Source organism: Falco peregrinus, chromosome 3, assembly GCF_023634155.1.
Source record: "Falco peregrinus isolate bFalPer1 chromosome 3, bFalPer1.pri, whole genome shotgun sequence".
NCBI lineage: Eukaryota > Metazoa > Chordata > Aves > Falconiformes > Falconidae > Falco > Falco peregrinus.
The window spans coordinates 44,621,170-44,642,223 of record NC_073723.1 but is presented as its reverse complement, the minus strand read 5'-3'; the positions used below and the strand labels follow the sequence as shown (position 1 = coordinate 44,642,223).

The window sequence follows — 21,054 nt, the reverse complement described above, 5'->3', positions numbered from 1 at the left end:
TCTACTTGAAGAACTCGGTAGCTACAGTGATACCTAGAAAAGTCAAGTTGTGCTTTGCTGGCACAGTGCTGTATATTGTAACAATTTTCCTTCATTTCCCCTTTTAAAATGAATGATCTGAGAGGACAGAATATTTTACACTAGGTAGTACATCTTGTACTACACAGAGGTTTGCAAAAGGAAAAGCCTAGGAGCTGTATTTGGGAATCACTGGTGAACTGCAGATCTTTACATTAATTTTGAATGATGTCCTAACAATGTCAGAAGTACCCTTTTTTTCCCCTCATCTGATAAGAACTGGCTTAAGTTTGATGGGGGGTAAACCAGACTTGATAATTTCCTAAATACAAAGGAGTCGCTCCACGCCAGTGCTGAATTAGAGGCTTTTTCTTCCTTACAGAAATACCTTTCAAGATCAAGGAACAGAAAAATGCGGTATGCTGAAGATTAATTGTAAAAATTAAAGCAATAGCTGTGAATCTGCGAGAGAAGTGTAAATGTAAGCTGGAAAAAATACCATAGACAGTCATTCAATATTAAAATAGATATATTCATTTTTATTGTGTCCTTGAAATACAAAATTCACTTAAGATGTTAGATTAATAAAATAATGAAGTTTCAATTTTCTTGCTCAGAAAATCACAATATACCTTATTCGATCTAAAAGTCCTAATGATGGATATTAACTATTAAAGGAGAACCTAACCATTGCTCAGCTGTATACGAAATGTCAGTTTGCACAATTAAGAGCAATTCACAATCTTTTGAATGTCAGAAAGTTCAGTAACAATGAAATAGAAGATCATTTATAATTCTATAAGAGAAATTCACGGACCAGTAGTTATTCACAAAAATAGCAATGCCAAAAATAGTGACATGCAACTGGCTTAAAAGCATAAACTAAAGAACAACTCTTACACGGTTTTACATTAGCACATTAGGACACATTGGCAGAGATGTGAAAGTCTAATTTGCAAACAGGTACACACAGACTTTTAAATAATGTAAGAGTTTAAAAAGTTAACAGAAGCTTATAGCTGTACTGAGTGCCAGCAAGAAAATGGAGAACATACAATCTGTAAATTAAAATAAGAATAACAGAAAAATCACATTTTAGCATTCACATGGGTTCATGATGAATTCACTTTTCTTCTCAGGTGCTATAAAGGGCCATACTGACTCAATAAACCTATTTATATGAGAAAAAAAGGAGATTTTTTCCTTTTTTTTAAATAGCAGAAGAGATTACCAGAATGGTCACAGACAGCGACAACTCACAGTCGGAGGCTGGTACTGACCGGCTGAGTCACATCTCACTCTGATCAGTGACCACACCATTTCACTAGAGGAACAGCAGACAAATTCAAGGGGCACATGTGTGCTCCTCCTGGCTGACCCTGTGCCTGCCGGGTCCGTGAGTGAGACAAGCAGGCCTGGCAGACCTCCCTGCTGAGGTGGAGAGGAGGAATGAAGAAGCACAAGGTCCGACTGCCTCTCACCACTCACTCCTGCAGCACCACCAGCACCTGAATGCTTGCAAACAGCACTGCAAATGTTTCTGCTCAGATGATTTTGGCATCTTCGTGCCCTGGTGACAGACACCAAGAGCTGGTTGCTCCTGGGTTCTGTGGCACAGGAGGTCAGCAAAAACCTTATTGTGCCCTATGTCATGAAACATGCTTTCCTCAGCACAGCACGTTGTGGCCAGCTTGGCTCCAGCTGGGGCCTCCAGGGATGGTGCACCCTCATCCCGTTGTGCTGCTATGGCTTATTGACCTGGAGCACCTACACTGTGGGCCTTCCACTCCCTGCTTGACAGAGACCGAGTCACTCCCGGTCAGATCAGCTGCTGACTTTTAATAAGTCACCTCCTCAGCTGCAGAGTATGTGGACTAGAAGGGCTTAACATTTTCTCCGCCCTGCTCTAGCTCTCGTGACTTTACGTGGGGGTGAGGCTTACCTCCTCTGCAGCTGGGGTATGCTAGGGTAGTGATGCATTGCTTACCAGCAAAACTAATCTACAATGAGCATGGGTTACCAGGGACACAGTTCCAGGAAAAACTGGGCAGGCCCTGCTTTACATTTGATTATTTTGGTCCCTGAGCAAAAAGAGCAACTAACTTTTACCCCAGCAAAATGCTGGCCTCTTGCATGGTGCAAGGGGTCCTCTCCAACCCCGATGCAAGGCCTCCAGGTGCCTTCACAGAGGTTTCCTGCAACTCCTAGAAGAGATTCTGACCCGTGTCTTTTTTTTTTTTTTAATAGAAGCATGCCCTCCAGATTTAATTCACTATTTTGGAGACAATCTAGCTCTTCTTTTAATTTCAGAATAGATACTACACAAACTGATCAGCAATTAATCTGAAATTACTAATGATTTGCATGTACTTTTGGCACAGTCCTATTATGTCCTACCAATTTATGCAGCAGCCTGTAATATTACAATTCAAAATTCTAAAAATAAATATAATCATAAAAAAACCCTCCTCTGTTTAAAACAAATACCTACTGTTATTTTTGCAGTTGCTTCAGGTTTGTTTCAAAGTTGGATGCCAAAGAAAGATCTATCATAACTGTGGCATAAGAAATTTTACAGCTTACATTTAAGCAATAATGGAATACAGTCAACAGTGTAATGATAGCAACATTTCCTCTCTCAATAAACCAGGCTCTAATGTCCAAACTGGATTGTGAGCTATGGCTGAGTTTAGAACAGCTCCTACAGAGTAACTACAGGAGTGAGTAACTTCAGTACAAGAATCTCTCCATAAAAACAAATTTTATTCTGAGTCACAAAGCAATAATCAGCTTTTGCTGTTGATTAAATGTTGAAGCAAAGTTAAAGCATTTAATCAACTGCACAGCCCATTTAATGTAGGTGTACTCTAATGCTGTAGACATTATTGATATTATATATTAAGAGAAAATGTTTAATACATCTCACAAACCCACAATTTTCTCCTTGGAGGATTTGGAATGTGGCTGTGCCAATCTCTGAAAGCCTTTCTACTGAGGCTTATTTAGGGTATGTGCTTTACATGAATAACTAAACAGGGTTCTACATGAATATCAATAAATAATTCTAATCCTTAGTATGTATGTAGCAGGTTCCATTCATAGACCATCAAGTGCTTTAGAGATGAGCAAAATTCCTGATATTAAAAGACACATGCTGGGATATCCCAGAGAGATGTTTTCTGGGAACACAAGGCAAGGCCCACAGACATGGCTACTCTCCCATCACAATTATCCTCTTGGCAACTTCAGACTGGACAGCCATGAAAATCCTCATCAGTTTCTGAAGCGACGGCTGGGAAGAGAGACAGGGTCTAAAAATCTCAAATTCTACGCACTAGGAAATTAATTTCTGAAACAAGAGCTGATCACTCAGTGAAGCAGGCTGGGCAGCCAGTATACAGATAAACTTCTGTGGCTGGCTAGGCTTTTCACTTGCTCAGATTTTGGCCCCAGGGAAAAACTCATTTTCCAATTTGTAAACGGACAAGTCTGTTTCCAAGCACAGGTCACACTACCCTGCCTAGGCATAACTTCGGCACAGAAAAACACTATTAAAGAAGCCCTCTTCTTTTGCCTTTTTGGAGAAATGAATAAGCACAGGAAATGGTCAAAAAACCCACACAGACGTGTTACCAGGAAAGTAGTGAGACAACAGAAGGTAATTTTTGAGACGATAGAATCATTTCAAACAGGCTCATATATTTTCTCCCTGAAGAATATACTTTTTTGGCTCAAAAGCCAAAACAGATAATTTAGGCTTGATCCAGAGCCTATAATCAACAGAACCTCCCTTCTGACTTTAAATGACTGCAGGAAAATATCACAGATCTTAATTTCTTTGCACTGCATTGAAAAAAAGAAAAAGAAAAAAAAGAAGAAAAGCAAAGCATTCACCCTCAGTACATAAAACAGAAGTCAGAAATGTGTTGGCAGCAAGACATTCTTGCAAATCATCTCCCATCACCCTGCACGGCTTCCATCACATCTCCCAAATAAGGGCTAAGACACTCAAGACCATGAAGGGAACACAGTGAATAAAAAGTTAGAATAATAATTACTAAAAATTCTTTCACCCCCCTAGAATAAAGTTCCCCCTTTCCTGCTGTTATGTTTGTATGAGCAGATGCAGAGATGCCTTCAGATGGTGGGTGTACGGGACCTCCCAATCTAACAAGGGGGAACCCTTGTGACAGAGAGGTGCTGAGCCCATTTCCCACATAAATGGCTTGGATTCAGCTTGATGTCACCCTCACTGTAAATCCTACTCAACTCCTGGCCAAGAGTATGGGGGTCCACCTTGTAGGGACGTTGGGCTACTTACGTGGCCAAACTCTTGTCATCTCACCTCACTACTCACAACTCAGGCAGGACAAATTGAGGTGGCATATCGCTGCATCTGATATCTACCTCCAACCCAAGGGCTTTTCTCCTTCGAAACAAAAAGGAGGGAGGTAAAAGCAGAGAGGGAAAAGTAAATGTTTCCAAAAATACAAAGCTGAGTGATGAAACAAGAGAAAACATGGAGATTAGTAGAAGGCATATAGGCAGCCGCTCACTTTCTTAAGGACCTTAGCTTGTAACGAAAGGCAATATCAACGTCTGGCAGGAGGATACCAAGGCCCATACGACTGTTATCAAGTCTGACAGCTTTGTTTTCCACTAGTTCTACATCAAAACGAGCCAATAGCAAGAAAATAAACATTTTCATCTCATTCATTGCGAGGAACCTCCCTGGACACATGCTGATCCCAGAGCCAAAGGGCATTAGGAAATACTTCAGTTTCCTTCCTGCCTTGTAGAACGTGGTTTTCTTCTTGCCATTCTCTATGTATCGATCGAACTTGTACTCCTGAAAATAAAAGAGAGCAAGCGTGATATCTAAGAAGGCAGTTACATGAGTTGCTTTGTTTGCACAACAGTAACACTTCTGAAACCCAGTAAATAAGATAAAGAGGAAGACAAGGAGCTGACAGCTTCTCCTTTTTAGTTGGTTCCCTCGAGTTTCATTAACTCACATTATCTTCTCTGCAAAGAACGCTCCTTAAATCCACTTACTTAGCTTAGCCCTTTTATATGAAGCTCCTTCAACTTCCACATCTCATCCACTGAGTGTCTGGCCTATATTGATTGTAATTAGATTTTGACCGCTTTGTAGCAGGGACAATGAACCTTAGTGGAAGGACAATTTTCTTGTAGAGCATCATACGCATTCAGTGTGGTATATACATCATGAATAAGGATAATCTGCCAAATTCTGCAAATGCCTATGAATAAATTAATGCACTGCACCGATCTTGCTCTTGCAAGCTAGAGCAAAATCCATCCTTCTTTTGCACCCAGTGGTGCATATTATTCAAAAACCAGACCTGATGCTTTGCAGTTCCTTTTCCCTTCAGTTAGAGATGGTTGCTGCTCAATTTGCTACATCTTACCTTTGAATGTTTTGCTTTGGAAGCTGTGTGCAAAGCAGGACAACCACCAGTCACTGACCATTAGAAAGAGGATGCTTTCAAGTAAGGCTTGAGGTTGCACTTGTAACCTACATTCTGTAAATTGAACATCTTTCTGACTATTTTCCAGTAGCAGGATCCCTGTTTAGAGATAATTCATGTTTTTGAATGGAGGAGATCTGGCATCCTTACTCAGTCAACGGCAAATTAACCACTTACAAAATCCTCCTGCATGCTTTGAATAAAAATGACAGACACTTCTTGCTTATGGTCACTCATTAGCATTTGTCCTGCTTTGCATACATCTGCTATAGCAGCAGCCATTTGGAGCTGGCTGGGAACAAGTCAGTCAGACAGAAACCAACCTCAACTGATTAAAAAAACCCCACATCACAATGAAAAATACACTGATACCGATCTGCCCATTAGATTAAAGGCTCTGAAAACCATGTACTGCAGGTCTTGCTGTCAAGAAAAAAACAAGTGTCAGGGGAGGTGGTCTATGAGAAAGGGAACAAGTAAAAGGTGCTCTGGAGGGGATGTAACTTCGGTTGCTGAAGAATGGAAGCTTGTTTCTCTAAATGGCAGAGGCCTGGATTTTCCACAAAGATAAAAGTGATTATATGTGTGTTTCAATGGACAAGTAATTCTTTTCAGTCTCTTTGAACATCCCAGCAAAAAAGAAGCATACCTTTTTTTTTTCTTTTCTTTTTACCGTGCTAAGTTATTGCTTCATTTGAAGCACAGTAACAAATGAAAGCCCAGAATACCACTTCTTCCTTAAAAAAGATTCACTTTTATATCCTGCTGCTCCAAAAAAGCACTGCTAAGTATGAACTGTAATAGCTTAAAAAACCAACCCAACCCAACCCAACCCAGAGCTCTTCACTTTGTTGGAACATTTCCACAAGGTGGACTCCTGGCGTCTGGAGCAATTAAGAACTGTGGTATTGAACATAAGACATACTGGGTTAAACCTTATGCTTTCTTTGTCATTTTAAGAGCCATCTGAGACTTGTAATTGCTTTTAACAAAAAATAAATTGGTGTCTAAGAAATTGGGAAAGCAGAAAACAAGTGTGAGACAGGAATGGCGCCAGTGACAGTGACATCAAAGGCAGGCTTGTGCTGCAAAAGCCCCTTGGGTTGGATAGTGTTTCCTTAAAAGCTAGTTCAGTGGCTAAATAAACACTAATTTTTGACAATCAAGGAACTTTCAGCCATGCACAAGGCCTCCTTGGAAGAAACGGGGTGGCTGATGGCCAGGAAAAGTGAAGACACTGAGCAACAACAGGTGATGAAGTTCTGCATGGACAGCCTGCTAAGAGTATTATGAAAACTGAGCAATCTCCTGTGATTGATATAAGTCTCTCCCTGTTATGTCTTGTATTTAGCTTTGTTTGGGAAGCCACTATGTAGGGTTTCCTGATGTTTCACTCTATGGGATTTACAGAGTTTATTTACTGAGCTCTATAACTAGCTGAATTAGGTTTTAGGGGTTCACTTACCCACTTTATAGAAAATGGACTCATTTACTTAGAGATTGATGAGTGGTGGAAGAGGTCAACAATACATACACTACACTTATACAATACGGTGCCAAAGCAGAAGATAGTTTGAACTTAAATTTATGTATCCAGGAGAAAAGCATTGCTACAAAATTATCTCGTCAAGCTGCCTGTTTTCCTAGGAAAGTTTTCCCTAAATACTTGACAAGCTCAAGACTGCACCTTTCAAAAAAATTCATTTTCCATCTCTATCTGATCCTCAGTAGTTATTGTTGAAAGCACACTGCATATTTTAAGAACCAAACAGAACAGTGATTTCCCCACTTTTCGAGAGGGCCCATGTGCTGAAATCAATGTACTGCAATGTGTGGATTGCTCATTCACTATCAAAAGGATAAAATATATGAACTAAAGCTGTACTGTGAAAGCTGAGCAGAGCTGATACTAAGCAGATATATTCAAGCAATGGAAATATGGTAATATATTCCGGCAATTATTGGATAAGGGAGGGGATCAGTTTCGACGCTGATGCTTTTGGTCTAGGACCTAAACAACAGATGGACTTTTGACAAATCAATAAACGTTCTCCAAAATAAAGTGTTAAGAATAAAATGAGAAAAAGCTTATTTGTTAGTTGTTACTTTTTAAGGATAGAAATACTAATCAACTATTTGCCAATATATGGATTATTTTTTAAAACCCTAATTTTCTCAGTGGGCTTTGTCTCCAGTTTTGTGTGAGGACAGCCAGCAGAGCCCTCCTGGATGTCACTTCCATTTGCACGGGTCCAGTGTTCATCCCAGTAACTATATCTTACTTCTGCTAACTATGACACGCTCCACACCTCCTCTCACTGAGGCTGGTGGAGTTCCCGCACATTGAGATGCTGTCCCACACCAACAAGGCACTTGAATCTAATCTTTCCACTGCAGTCTCATATTCTTACACTCCTGAGAGAGCCTCAGGGAGCAATGCCTCTAATGTGGGTTTTCTATAAACATGTACAAAAATCCAGTTCCCTTCTTCTTTGGCTCAAATGCCAAGGATGGAAATCAGCACGGCTGAGAGACAGACATTTGCTTAGGAAAATGGGGATGAGGAATGGATCGAGTGCTTGCCTCTCAGGCAGCAGAGCCATTTAACAGCCTCAGCATGCACCCTCACTCTTCCTCTGTGGCATCCTGGGCTGGGGACAGTAATCCAGGGGAGCAACCTAGCCAAGATGAGGACTATTCAATTTGCATGCAGGTGGTGAACTTCTGAAGCTGTATTAAGGCTGAGGCAGGGTGGATTAATTTCGAGTCTTTGATATTCATTAACTCAAGCGTCAGAGAAAAATACAAGGAGATGACACAATTACCCTCCGAGCTTCACTGCAGAGCAACAGCTTTACAGTCTCGAGTTCACAACACTCTACTAATTGATCAAGAAGGGGTGAATCCCTACGAAGGGAGGTGAAAAAGCATAAGGCTCAAGTAAGACACTGCTATTATAGGACTTCAGAGAGTCAATGATGCTTTGCGGGCACTTAGCTAAATGGCCCACATTATTTGCTATTTAAACCACCTTCTATTATTCAGCCCTCCTTGGGTATCAAATGATCCACTGCCAAACAAAACCCACATTTAGCCTAAAGTTTATGGTAGTCAATGTGCAATTGTCAATTCCTTTGAAAGCAGTGCAGTCAGTCTCATCACCATATTTCTCTCTTCAGGCCATGAATCCTTTGACCTGTAGGGCCCTAGAAAATACATCTGAAAGTAGGGAGATTTGTTCCACAAGAAGGAACAGCAGTAAAAAAACCAAAAAAACAAAAAAACAACCCACAGATCACAAAAGGCTTGGCTGCTCTGATGTGCCTGGAGTAGGATGAGTAGCACCAGCTGAATGTTTACCTTAGGATCTTCATAGACCTCAGGGTCCATGTGCAAAATCTGCGGGTAAAGGGCTATCCAGTCTCCTTTCCTCAAACCGACTTCTTGATTCCCTTCAAGCTTGAGAACAAAATCCTCCTGGCTGATGCGAATGTTCATGGAGGATGAGCACATTCGTAAACTCTCGTTTAAGGCACTCTCTGCGATTAAACAAAAGTGGAGGGGGGGGGAAGTGTCAGAAATATGGGAGATGACTGGAAGTTATACATGGCTACAGCTGCTGAATCTCGACAGGTTTAGTAGGGCAGGCTAAAGGAAAAAAAAAGGAAAAAAAATCACAAACCAAAGCAAACATAAAGCAGAGACCAGGAGGAGGCAATAAACAATACCGCAGGGTGGGGGGGGCAGCCATGATGCTGAACCTCCCGATGTGATTCTCACTGATGGTGCTGAGAAATTTCGCTGGCTTGTAGGCAGCACTGAGTTTTGGGTGGAAAGACATTATTCAGGCATCATGTTGAAAACAATGCTATCAAAAGACATGAATACATTACACATTTACATGTATTTTGGAGGTCGCAAGCAAATACCAGCAAAAGCATCCATGGAGCTGTCTAGCTTGCCTTTTGAAAGCTGTTGGATGTAATGGCAGGACTGGCTATACGTTGGAAAAATAATTTTTCTTGTTAATTCCATAATCATCCTGAGGATTTAAAAATTTATTTATTTTCTTTTCAGTGACCCACGCTGCCAAATGATAGTGTCTGTTATGGTCAGAGTGAATGAAAGCAATGCATTATTTTCCTGGTAATTTTAAGAGAGAAAGACACTTTTAATTGGCCAAGAGAAAACAAACCATAGTCCTTTCAGGCTTAGGAAAAGCAAGATTTCTGTCTCCACCACCACATCCTGGAAGGCTCCAGAAGCTGAATGTCCTTGCTTTCCCAGTGGCCTTCACCTTTTGCTCCTAGCACGACAGATTTTATGGCTAATTTCCGGCAATTTATCCTGGCAGTTTGAGGAGGAATTCCTTTGGGAATAATATGCATAATTTGCATAAATCATTCTGATAGCATGTATATCAGCATGTAGCTTCTGTCTAGGGCTGCATCTCTCACTTTGTAATCAAAACTGACTATTTTTCCACCAGCATGTATGGGCACTGTTATATGTGACTTGCTTCCTTCTAATCATCAGTGTGAAAAATAGCCTAAAATAGGGTTTCATTTGCACATAATAATCCATTTGTGTCTGCATCTATGTTCTGTGATATCAAATAAGCCTTCTGTAAGTGTTCACCAAGGCACTGTAGCTGCTGCACCCAAAAGGTTAGTTTATTAGAGACAGTAGCTACCCAGTGTGGATGCCTCTGAAAAAAAATAATAACAAACGCTCTTTCACTAAAAATTAAATCTGGTGCAGCATGCATAGGAAATAAAGTGGCCCTGGATGCTTTCTTGCAGGAGGTTTTTCCTTAAGCATGCATTTGTCTAAAGAAATGAGGCTGCGGTCAGCTTTGTGTGGTCAGCACTGTGATTCAATGTGACGTACAGTGAGTCTGTGCATATTCTTTTGGACTGCCTTCGTTACTATAATCAGGCAGAGTCAAATCGGCTTGTTGGTGACGAAGCCAGAAAAGAACCCTGGTTCCAGAAGATGGCCTCTACTGCAGATAGCCACAAGGCACCTGACACGATAGATTTCAGCTGGCAGCGCTCTGGCAACAAAACTTTACGCAGTACAAAGAAAGGGTCCAGCCTCTGCTCCCAGACTGTCCTCAACCCGCAGAAAATGAAGCTGGTAACTCCACACCGGTCCACCATTTGGAAACAGTGGTGACATATGTAGCAACAGCAGAAATCAAATGAGGAAGAGGGAAGGAGGGGGGGGAAAAATTATTAAAGCACTGCTGCAAAATAGCAGGTTTACGTTTTACCGCCCAAGCGATGCAGTCACATCCTATCGGTGGACATCCTCCCAGAAAGCGTGGCAGTCCCTGCCCGCTGCCGGATCCCAAATGACAATTGGGCAGCATATCTTATACAGAAGTTAATCACAATAATGGAGCACAAAGTGTGGCTTAGCGGTCAGATCGTAAATGACAAATCTGTTTTACCTTCCAGTACCAGTTATGTGTGGAAGGCGAGCTTGGCTCTTGCTCTGAGCGATCATGCCGATAATCATTAGATGACAAAAGTAATGAGTCACATTATGATCAACAAAGGAGAATGGAGCTTATGTGGCTTTGCAGGCTCACATTAAAAAAATAGACAGTCAGCTTTCCACAAATGCTGGAGCTATACATTGAGAGGAATGACAACTGCACAATAAAACTGCAGCCTTTACTTGCAGTTGTCATAGTTCAGCAGACACCAGCCATCGCCGCTGACAGACCAGCTGGGTAGCTTGGGAGGCCTTCCATTCTGCACCGTGAGGTACAGTAAATTATCCAGCACGGTAGAGCAACATCTGTTTCTGTGCTTGTGCCGAACAAACAAGGCAATTTAAAGCATACCAAGGGATAACCAAGCAGCAAATGAACATGACCCTCATTTTTTTCCCCCCTTCTTACACACATGAGATGCTAAACTTCACTGTGCAAGCGCTACATAAAGAAGCCAGGCTGTTGTTTGATAAGGTGTTGTCAGAGAGATTTTACATATTTTCTAGAGGGGGTTGGGGGTGGGGGGGAGAGAGATATATCTCATAGTATTGTTATTCTTAGAATCCTCCCACTTCTCTCTTCGTTTCTCTTATACTAAAGCTAGCACTCAGCTTCCAATTCATTCTAGATATTTTTTTAAAAACTGTTTCAATATACTTATAAATATTCAGTCTTTAAACCCTAATTTGCTATACTTAGTTCACATGCCTTCAAGCATTTGTCTTCCAATTTCCACTGAATAAATGCGTACTAATGAGAAATAGAGCAAGCTGCTGAGGCAAAGCTGGGTGACTTGAGACTGGCCTGCCACCAGCTTGTGATAGGCAGGCAAATTGAGTTAAAATGAAAAGTCTTGTCAGCTGAAATACAACATGGTAGCCAAACAGCAAGCTGTCAATCATCCAGCCAAAACAAGGGACTGCAGGTAATAAAAGGTCATTGCGAATCATAAGTGCATTTGGCTTTTGTAGGCAAGTTAATTTTAATTAAACATGATATCTATCTGTAAATGTTTTATAAAACTTATTGTGCATAATGGATTGTTAATTTTACACTAACACATAGCAGGTAATAGGGTACTATAATTATTAGAGTGTATTGTAGGAAAATAGCTATCGAGTATGCAAATATTTGGGGGGGGGGGGGTCATTTACCCACAGGCATCACGGTGTGCCAACAAAAACGATAATCCGAAACAAGTACATTTGCATCTTACTAAGAACTAAATGGTTCTGCCCAGCCCATTCCAGGAAAATATATTCATTTCTCTCAATCCAACCAATGATTTCATAGCTTAGCGTTTGTGTTATGACTATGCACTCTGTCTTAGCTGTTTTTGGGTTCCTACCCTTTCTTGTGTATGAAACAATTTTTCAAGCTGTGCTCTTTTCGCAGGAAATATCTGGGATTCAGCTATGACCTGGGGCAAGAATACTTCACCATATAAATGAATGGACTAATATTAAACAAACGAACTGACTAAACATGCCTAGCATTAAACATGCACTAAGTATATCTCTGCTTTACCCTTCGCATTTCCATTATAACCATAAAAACCAACAGACCATTCTCATATGTCGTTTACCATATTAGAACTCTGTTGTGAGCCGTAAGGACTATTAATATATGTTACTCTGTGCACACAAATCCGTACATTTGTGTTTTGGGAAAAGTCTTACATAGACAAAACCAAGTGTGCTGCCCCAGAAATGTCATGAGAAAAAATAATCAGGGCCAAAATTTGCTAGTTTTGCTGTAGGTTGAAATTTTGGGTGGGTTTTTTTCATTTTTTTAATTAAAAAAATAACATACCTGTGCTTTGAATTTAGAAGTCAATCAGGCCATGTTGTGCTCTAGACCATGTATCTGACCATGACAACAACATTGCTTGCAGAGAAAGGCTTTTTAGCAATTCTTGCTTGTTCTCCATAGCATGAGGAGTCCAAAAAAAGGCTCTTGTTATAGTAGGCCAAAAAGAGGACGGAGAATCAGAGCGCTTAAAACAGGAGAATGAGATGACAAGGTGATGAACATACAAGAATCCCACCTTGTCTGCCTTACTCAAGAGCAGGGACACAAATCTTGATTTCCTATGCTCTGGGTTGGCACAGGGGAGTGGGAAGAGGAAAAGCTCTGTCTCAGAGGTTGGGGTCAGCGAGCTGCAAGGGCGAAGGCAGTACTGGCTCCCAGCCTTCCCGCAACATGCGGATTTTTGGTGCACAAGCAATGCAAACTGGGACCTTTGTCCCTCCTACACATTTATTATCAAAACATCCCTTTCCCCTTTCAATCAAGCGTGACTTTAATTCTCTTATGGTACAGATTTTTTTTCTGTATTATTATTTTATAGGACAGTATCCGGCCCTTTATGACTTAAGGGCCAGGAAGAACTGAAATCTAGGTTCTGTTCATATCACATTACGTTTAACTTGATTATAAAATTTAACAAAAGCTTTACAAGAATATTATGAAACAAGATGTGGCACATTCAACACATAAATTGAACCAAGGTTCTTCAAGATTTTAAGGAGCAGCAAAAGAATGACACAATTAATTTTCTAAACTGTTCATACCATTTTGCACCAGATGGTTTTAGTGAAGTATGTATTTTTATTTTCCTGTTCCTACACTTCTGGGGTACCTTTTTTTGTGTGTCCTTATTTTTCTTTGCCATTATCATCTCAGTCTCCAAATACAAAATAAACGCTCTCTTGATCTTCTTGACGCTTTGTAGCTTTCCTCTTCTCTTATTTTTTGGTGGATGCTAACTCTGATGTGATGTAGTTTTACTGTGTTCCTTAAAAGTACATTACTTACTTAGAATGCTGTGTTATTCTTCAGAAGTGTCCCTGTCACTCAATACCTCCCTTATTTCAAAAGCCCTCTCCATCAGTTAAGAGAGAAATCTGCACCAAAACAGCCATGACTCCAGATGAAACCCACTGACTAGACTCACACTATATAAGATTAACATTAATGCTCTAACAAAAAGTAACTGGATCAAACTCAATTTTATATTTGTACTATAAGAAACAAATCAAATTTGAAGACAGATTCCTGAGACATGCGACATTGGATGGTCCTGGAGAATGGCAGCTATTGCTTAGATCCAAACCGTGCACAGATACTGCACTGCTCTACCACCCTCTCTTGACACAGCTTCATTTAAGAGTGGGACATCAGTTCAGGCCATGAGCTACCAAGACACACAGACATGAGCTACCAAAATCTATAGATTATGAGCTCAGCTTTAACAAGGGACTGTTTCTGATGTTTAAAAAGAGAGGAATATTGAACCTCTCAGCTTTTATTCAGCTGTTGCCTACCCTACTAACACTATGTATGGAGCCTTTCAGATGCTTCAAGGTTAGGTTCCTACCTGCTACACCCCCTCTCCTCCCTTGGGCTAACTTTAGCATTTATCTTGCCAGCGCCTGTACACTAGCAAATGAAATGAAACCATCAGCTGATGCTCTGAAAGCCTATCCAGCTCCTGGATCAAACAAATTCCAGTACAGGCAAGGGTCTTCCTCTGAACCCCTGATCCAGAACTGGAATATCTGTATCTCCCTCAAAGCTCTCTATTTTGAATCAAGGTACTTTTCTTCAATACTGAAAACACCATTTCTGCTCTGCAAAGCTTTACCTTCTCATATTTTGATTGGAGGCATTCGCTCAACTGAAGCCCGCTTTAGAAGTCTTTTTGTTTTGTTAAGGAGACAGAAAGAAAGAAACTGCTTGTGAAAAAAATTACATTTGCAGTTTAAATACATTATCCTGCTTTAATTTCAGAAAAGGGTCTTTCTTGGCAGTACCATATAGAAGTATTTGAAATGCATTAACACTTCGGCAGATGCTCAGAATCAAACAACTTAATAGGCATCAACTTTTTTTCAAATAATTGCAAAGCTTTGATTTAGCCTTTTGCATACCTTGCATAGTTAATTACCTAGGCTTTAGTGTTTACATGCAATGAGAGTATCTACAGCTATAAACTACATAATTTATAATTGATGTAAATGGGTGTTATTATGTCAATTAGGCAGCTGTGTCCTCCACCTTCTCAGTAAACAGAAATGAGTGATAAAGTGAGTTTGCTGGGAGAGCCCTTCTTTTCTTCCTAACAGATAAAAATAAATTACCTAGGTAGACCAGGTTGTCCAATTGTTCTCTGGTGAGGTGGATGTTATATGTGGGCCCTCTCTTTTGACCTGTTGAGTGCAGCAAATGGTCAATCTCGTCACGCACTGCTGCAAGAGCTTTTGGGTGCCGCAGAAGATAATACATGGCCCAGAATGTAGCTGGAATCGTGTTTCCCACAGAGGCCCACAGGAAGGCAAAATGATGTGCTGGGAGAAAATAAGTGAAAAGGAAGATTAATAGCGTTTATTACACTGATTAGATTTGCAGTGTGCTAATTAAAAGATGTTAGGACACAGACCCAGCCAAGGATCAGTGAATGCTAATGAGGACCAATAGGCTTCTGAAGTCTAATTTTCTGCTTAATGAGAATAGTTTGAAATGTAATGTCGGGGGGGTGTGTGCGTGTGGGGTGGGGGGAATAAGGGGAGGAAATGCAGCTCAGTTATAATCTTTCTCATTATCACCATTAAGTATCTTGTTTTACCACCTCAGCACAAAAAAAAAAATCAATTATCATAGAGGGTTGTTTCAGAGTAAAACATTTTATCATTAGCCAATTAGAAAGAACATAAAAAAATTTCAAGGTCGCCATTTTGCCTTTTTATTTCAAAGGTCTATAGTAAATTATTTTATTTTAGACAAGCAATCATTCATAAGTTTCCTACCTGCTTTGTCATAATCTCCAAGCAGCTCATATTTCTCAAATATATCTTGTCTGGCTTGGACCACTTTTGACCCTCCCAGCCATTTTGTCATGTTCTGAAGTAAAAAATGATGTATAAGCTCCTTCCGAACCTTCTTGGTAGCTCCTAGCAACTCAATTGGTATGTTTGCAGCTAAATAGGGAAAGCTGGCATCAAACTTGATAAATTTGTCTCTGATTTCACTAATAACTTTGTGGCCATCTGCAGCAGGAACTCTTCCATATAGTGTTATAAAACTGGCTTCAAACATTACAGAGCAGCAGAATTTGTACATTTTTTCTGTTTCCCAATCTGTTGCTTGTGAGCATTTCCATTCAAATATATCCTGGAGATTTTTCATCATGTGGTCAGAAATGATATCCAAAGGCTTGCCTTGTAGATACTGGTAGATTCTGTGCAGGTTTTCCTTGAGATCGGGGAATTTTCCTTTTGACAAAGCTGGGTAGTCAAAAGTTTTGGAAGCCATTTTATCAGCGAATTCATGAAATTCAAGTTGCTTGCTATTTCGGATGACATAGACATACTGAAATGGGTCCATGATAAAGGTAATATATCTACCTGAATAGAAGAAAAGAAAAAAATATAGACATGAACTTTAATAATCTGGTGACACTTTCAGAAGTAATGACTGAAAATAAGCCATTGCCTGGAAAAAAAGCATCCAGAAAATCCCCAAAGAAATTTGCAAAGAAATAAAAAAATAAAGAAAAAAGAAAAAATGAAGAGGTAACAAGTTTTATTTAGATTCCCTTTGTCAGGATGCAGATTCCACCTGTGTATACTTTTATAGCTCTTCTAAAATCAGCATGAAGCCATTTCCATGTAGACTGATCAACTGGTTTTGCCAACAGTAGGGTGTGATCTCTGTAGTTGTGGCACTCTGAAATAAATCATTTATTACTCTGGTATAATATGAAAATACAATCTAAAGTCATAGCAGCATTTGAAAATTGTGGGGTTTTACCAGCAGAAAGGGAGAAACACGCACATTTCACCTGCATGGAAGGAAGTGAATGATGATGGCTGAAATGGAAAATACACCACCTAGGCAGCTTTTCTTCAAGCAGATGACACAGAAACCCCAAAACCTGCCAGTTATGGCTTTAACTGCACACTGCAACCCCCCAACATTTAAAGTCTCTCTTACAACTGTTTTTCTCCCCCCTGAAGTTTTGCTAACTTCTCGTTAAGAATGTGCTTAGTATCCGTAAAACGACTACCTTAGGATCTGATTTTGAAGCCACAGCTTACAATGGAGCAGGCTACCATTTTTAACATGGGTGCCATTTTGGGATGCACACTGTCTTAGTGCTATCATCCACTGTGTCAGTGTACCGACAACTTCCTACCTTTCCCAAGGAACTTAGCGAGGTCAAACAGCTGAACCTTCAGCTGCTTGTACAGAGGGACAGGACAGCATCATCTGATGCTTTTTCAAGCTGCCCCTGCCAGAAAAGTCCTGTGATTTCTCCCCGATCTTTAAGTCCACTACTAAAGAAAAGCGTTTTGGTGAACTATTATGAAACAAAATGCTAATGGCCCCGAAGTTTGATTAAAACTTAACTCTTTATAGATGGTTCCCATGTTAAGTCTAAATTTAGATTTCCCGATCCTTAACTTGAATGGAGAGGGGCATTAGGGAAAAAGCGTACCCATTAAAATGTACACATCCTCTGTGAAATATCCCAGTTATAAACTCAGGAAAACAGTAAAGACTCCAGCACTTAACAGACTAATTCTGTCTCACTAAAGGGACAAATCTCCTTTGGTTTTAATGGGAACACTACACACTTAACTGAGGACCAAATTTGGCTCTGTGACAGATGTCCTGAGATAATGTAGTCACTACCACTAAAAATGTCAACAAGTATCCATGGTTACCATATAGTTATATTTGAATTATCATAGTTACTCCATATTCTGACTTATATATACACACAGTGCTCTATGGTAAATCTGGATGTGCTCTGGACTTCCTCTGAAATTACCAGCTGCCATAATTTTCCTCCCAATTACATCCACTGCAATCCCAGTGACCCAGTAAGGAAACGTATGGGATAGTGACAGAATTTGACCTCCTTTTTTTGTCAACAGTGTATGAAGTAGAAAGTACAGTTTGCTTTACTGTAACATAAACAACCAGAGACATAATTAATTTTTAAAGAATAAATATATCAAGAAACTGGCATGAAAAAGAGATCCTGAAATCACAGTCCTCTTTTCTGATCATTTCTTCCTTCCCAGACCACAGAATATGACAGGAATTTTTAGTCTCAGCCTCTCCAGGATCTTTGTTAAGAGTCCTAGGATTGCTCTCCCTTTCCACCTTTCACCCACCTTCATGCTCTTTATTGAGGCCACCATCTTTGCTATAAAAGCTTGGAAAGAATGCCCATTGGAGCAATTATTAATAAATAGATCTGGAGTGTTATTAACCCTAAAGATGAAAGCTGGCTTCCTAACTTTGCATTTACAGGGTAAACAATTTAAGTTAAGATTTTTAATTAATATTAATTTAAACCATCTGTCCACCATCTGCTTATTTCTGATGCAAAATATGAGTTTCTTTGTGATCTTTAATCAGACACTTAGCAAACGCACATCAATTCTTATAATTTTTAAGTAAGAAAATGATTTTCAGCAAATGAGTTTTCAGACAAACAAACTATTTTAGCAATAATTTTAAACCAAAACTCACTCAACACTAGCACATACTTTGGAAAAAAAAAATCTCTGAGAGAAGCAGAGTATTACAGATCCTGATTTTTATTATTCTCATCAGGTTCCTGGTAGCAAAAAGTAAGTATGTACCAAAAAATAATTCATTTTGTAGAACCAGTTCAGGCTCCAGACCACATCACTGGAAGTCACCAATATATATAAACACATAAACCAAAATACTTTTGTTACTGCATGTAGTAAAGGTCTATATAGTGAAATAAGTGGAACCCCTCTATAACAAAGGCAGCTTGTTTATATACCTCACTGAGAATCTAATTTTAGATCTCTTAATGAGAAAAAGACTAAAATCTAGGGCTAATTAATAGTAGTTAGAAAGTTGTTGTGAGTGTGGGTTTGGGAGCTTTTAGCAGTTACAGTCCTACTCACACACAGATGCACTACACGGCTACACTGGTTACCCCAGCCTCTTCCACCCAGGAACAGATTGCTAATTACAAAACCGTGCCCCAACACCTCCTCTACCCTGAGCAGCAAACATCCAAACAGGAACAACCGTCCTCATCTCAAGTTATGATTTTAAATTTTGGAAGTGTCAATATGGTCCTTAATCTTGCTTTTTAAATTCTGTCTTTGTCCCCAATGAGGTCTCTTCCCTCTGACTGTCCCTGATGGTGTCAGAGACCAACAAATGCCAATCTTTCCTAAAGTCTCCAGCTTTTATTTGGCATTTTAAAATGCAGCTTCCCCCCTCCCCTCCCATGTCCTTCCATTGCAACTAATGCCAAGAACTATCTCTTAAAAGTAGTCTTTTCTGAAACCGAAACAAATTTTGATGCTCATAAATTTCCATCAGGGTATCGGTAAATGCCAGATGAGCCAAAAGTGGAGGCATACCACACGCTCCACAAATCAGGAAGCCTTAAATATTGAAGATATTTATGTAGAAACCACTGGGGACCAACCCTTTCCTTGTTGAATTGTTAAAAAAATCCTTCAACACTAAAAACTAAGTAGAAATGTCCATACAGAAATGCCACACTCCACATCCCAATAGTTTAAATCCCTGAGCTATTTTACTTAGTACCATAGAAACACGACAAAGTAAGAGATGTATCCTTGTTTCTGTAAAAAGTCCTCTGAATTTTTAAAAGATATGGCTACAGAGAATTCTTACATCCCCATCCAATCCTTCAGTCTGCATTACACTCCTGCTGCAAATAGCCTGGTTATCTCCATTTAGTTTCTACAGTCTCCTAGAAATAAAAGATTGATGTGGAAAATATGAAAATTGTCAACTTTGGTAAATCTGAGCACAGAAGCCAGTATTTGTATGATAGTTAAGAAATTACTCTAATAATGCATTCTGGAGCTTTTTAATGCTAATGATGAAAGACAAGTATTTCAGATGGCATCTAATGATGGATGTTATTTCGGTAATGCTTGCAGCAGGCTTCAGCTTCATAAGGAGTTAATGTAAATTACCTTTTGCCTAAGAGAGAAAAATGTGATATGTTACTGTAGGTGTACCATGATTTAAAAGAAAAGAATGACTTCGCAGCAGTATTCGAAAAGGCAAGTGTGCTTAGTAAAAAACCCTCAGATTATTTTATTGAAAGTTGAGTTAGTCTCAGAGAGAGTGTTGAAAAGTTCAGTATCATTCCTAATAACTTGTCAGGAAAAGGAGACAAGGTTTAATCCCGAGAAACAATGACAAAACTGTTTCAAGTTCTTTAAGGTCTTACCTAGCCGTCTGCCTATGCTGCTGAGCCTTAACAAGCAGAGGGGCTGGCTTGGGAAGTAAGATCATCTCAACACCACAGACTCTCTCTCCCTCTCTTTCCCCTCCTTATTCTTTTTTTTCCCCTCTCTCTCTCTCTTTTTTAAAGGCAATCGCATTTACGTAATCGTCCTCTTATTAGGGAGATTCTGCTGAACTGCTGACAATGATGTACAGTGGTGCTTCGCTGCCGTGACGTTTGGGGAAAATGATTCTGCTGCACCACCACACAAAACCAATTAGAGAACTATTTTCTGCGACAGGTCAGGAATTTACATTGTTTCTCATAGAAAGATGTGCTTTTTAATTTCTTTATTAAGATGACATCCATGTCCCTTGCAACTTTTAGGGATGACAATCATTTGCTCATCACATGGGAAAGTACGATCAGCGAAATCGCATTACCAGTACGGGGCAACGCCAGAAACTCCGAGCATCGTTCCGCATTTTCCAAATGAACTAGTTTGAGAACCAATAATTAGAACAATATATATTGATAGAATTTTTTGACAGGACCTTTAGACACTGACCAGGGGCATAAAGCAATGATAGTCCATACACAACAGGCTACGTTATGTTTGCCAAACATATAAACATCATCTTTGTCAAATCAGTAAGACATATAGAAATCCTGTATGTCTTCGGGACATGATAGGAGGTACTAACTAGCTTCAGCTTCTTCCTTGACTTGTGGATGACAAACTGCTTCTCTTGATGGTCAGTAATTTTATACCA

At 39.8% G+C, this 21,054-nt stretch overlaps 1 protein-coding gene across 2 annotated transcripts in view; it reads right to left on the bottom strand.

The window, feature by feature from the left end:
* Positions 1–529: 529 nt before the first annotated feature.
* The window catches only part of LOC101918669 (cytochrome P450 7B1), a 126,154-nt gene continuing 105,629 nt past the window's right edge, over positions 530–21,054 (bottom strand). For both annotated transcript variants that reach the window (XM_055799227.1, XM_027778477.2), the window contains exons 3-6: positions 15,822–16,418; positions 15,156–15,362; positions 8,871–9,049; positions 530–4,867 (exon numbers count right to left, since the gene is read on the bottom strand). In XM_055799227.1, coding sequence (XP_055655202.1) covers positions 4,571–4,867; positions 8,871–9,049; positions 15,156–15,362; positions 15,822–16,418 — 1,280 coding nt within the window. In that variant the 3' untranslated portion in view covers positions 530–4,570. The remainder of the gene's footprint in view (positions 4,868–8,870; positions 9,050–15,155; positions 15,363–15,821; positions 16,419–21,054) is intronic.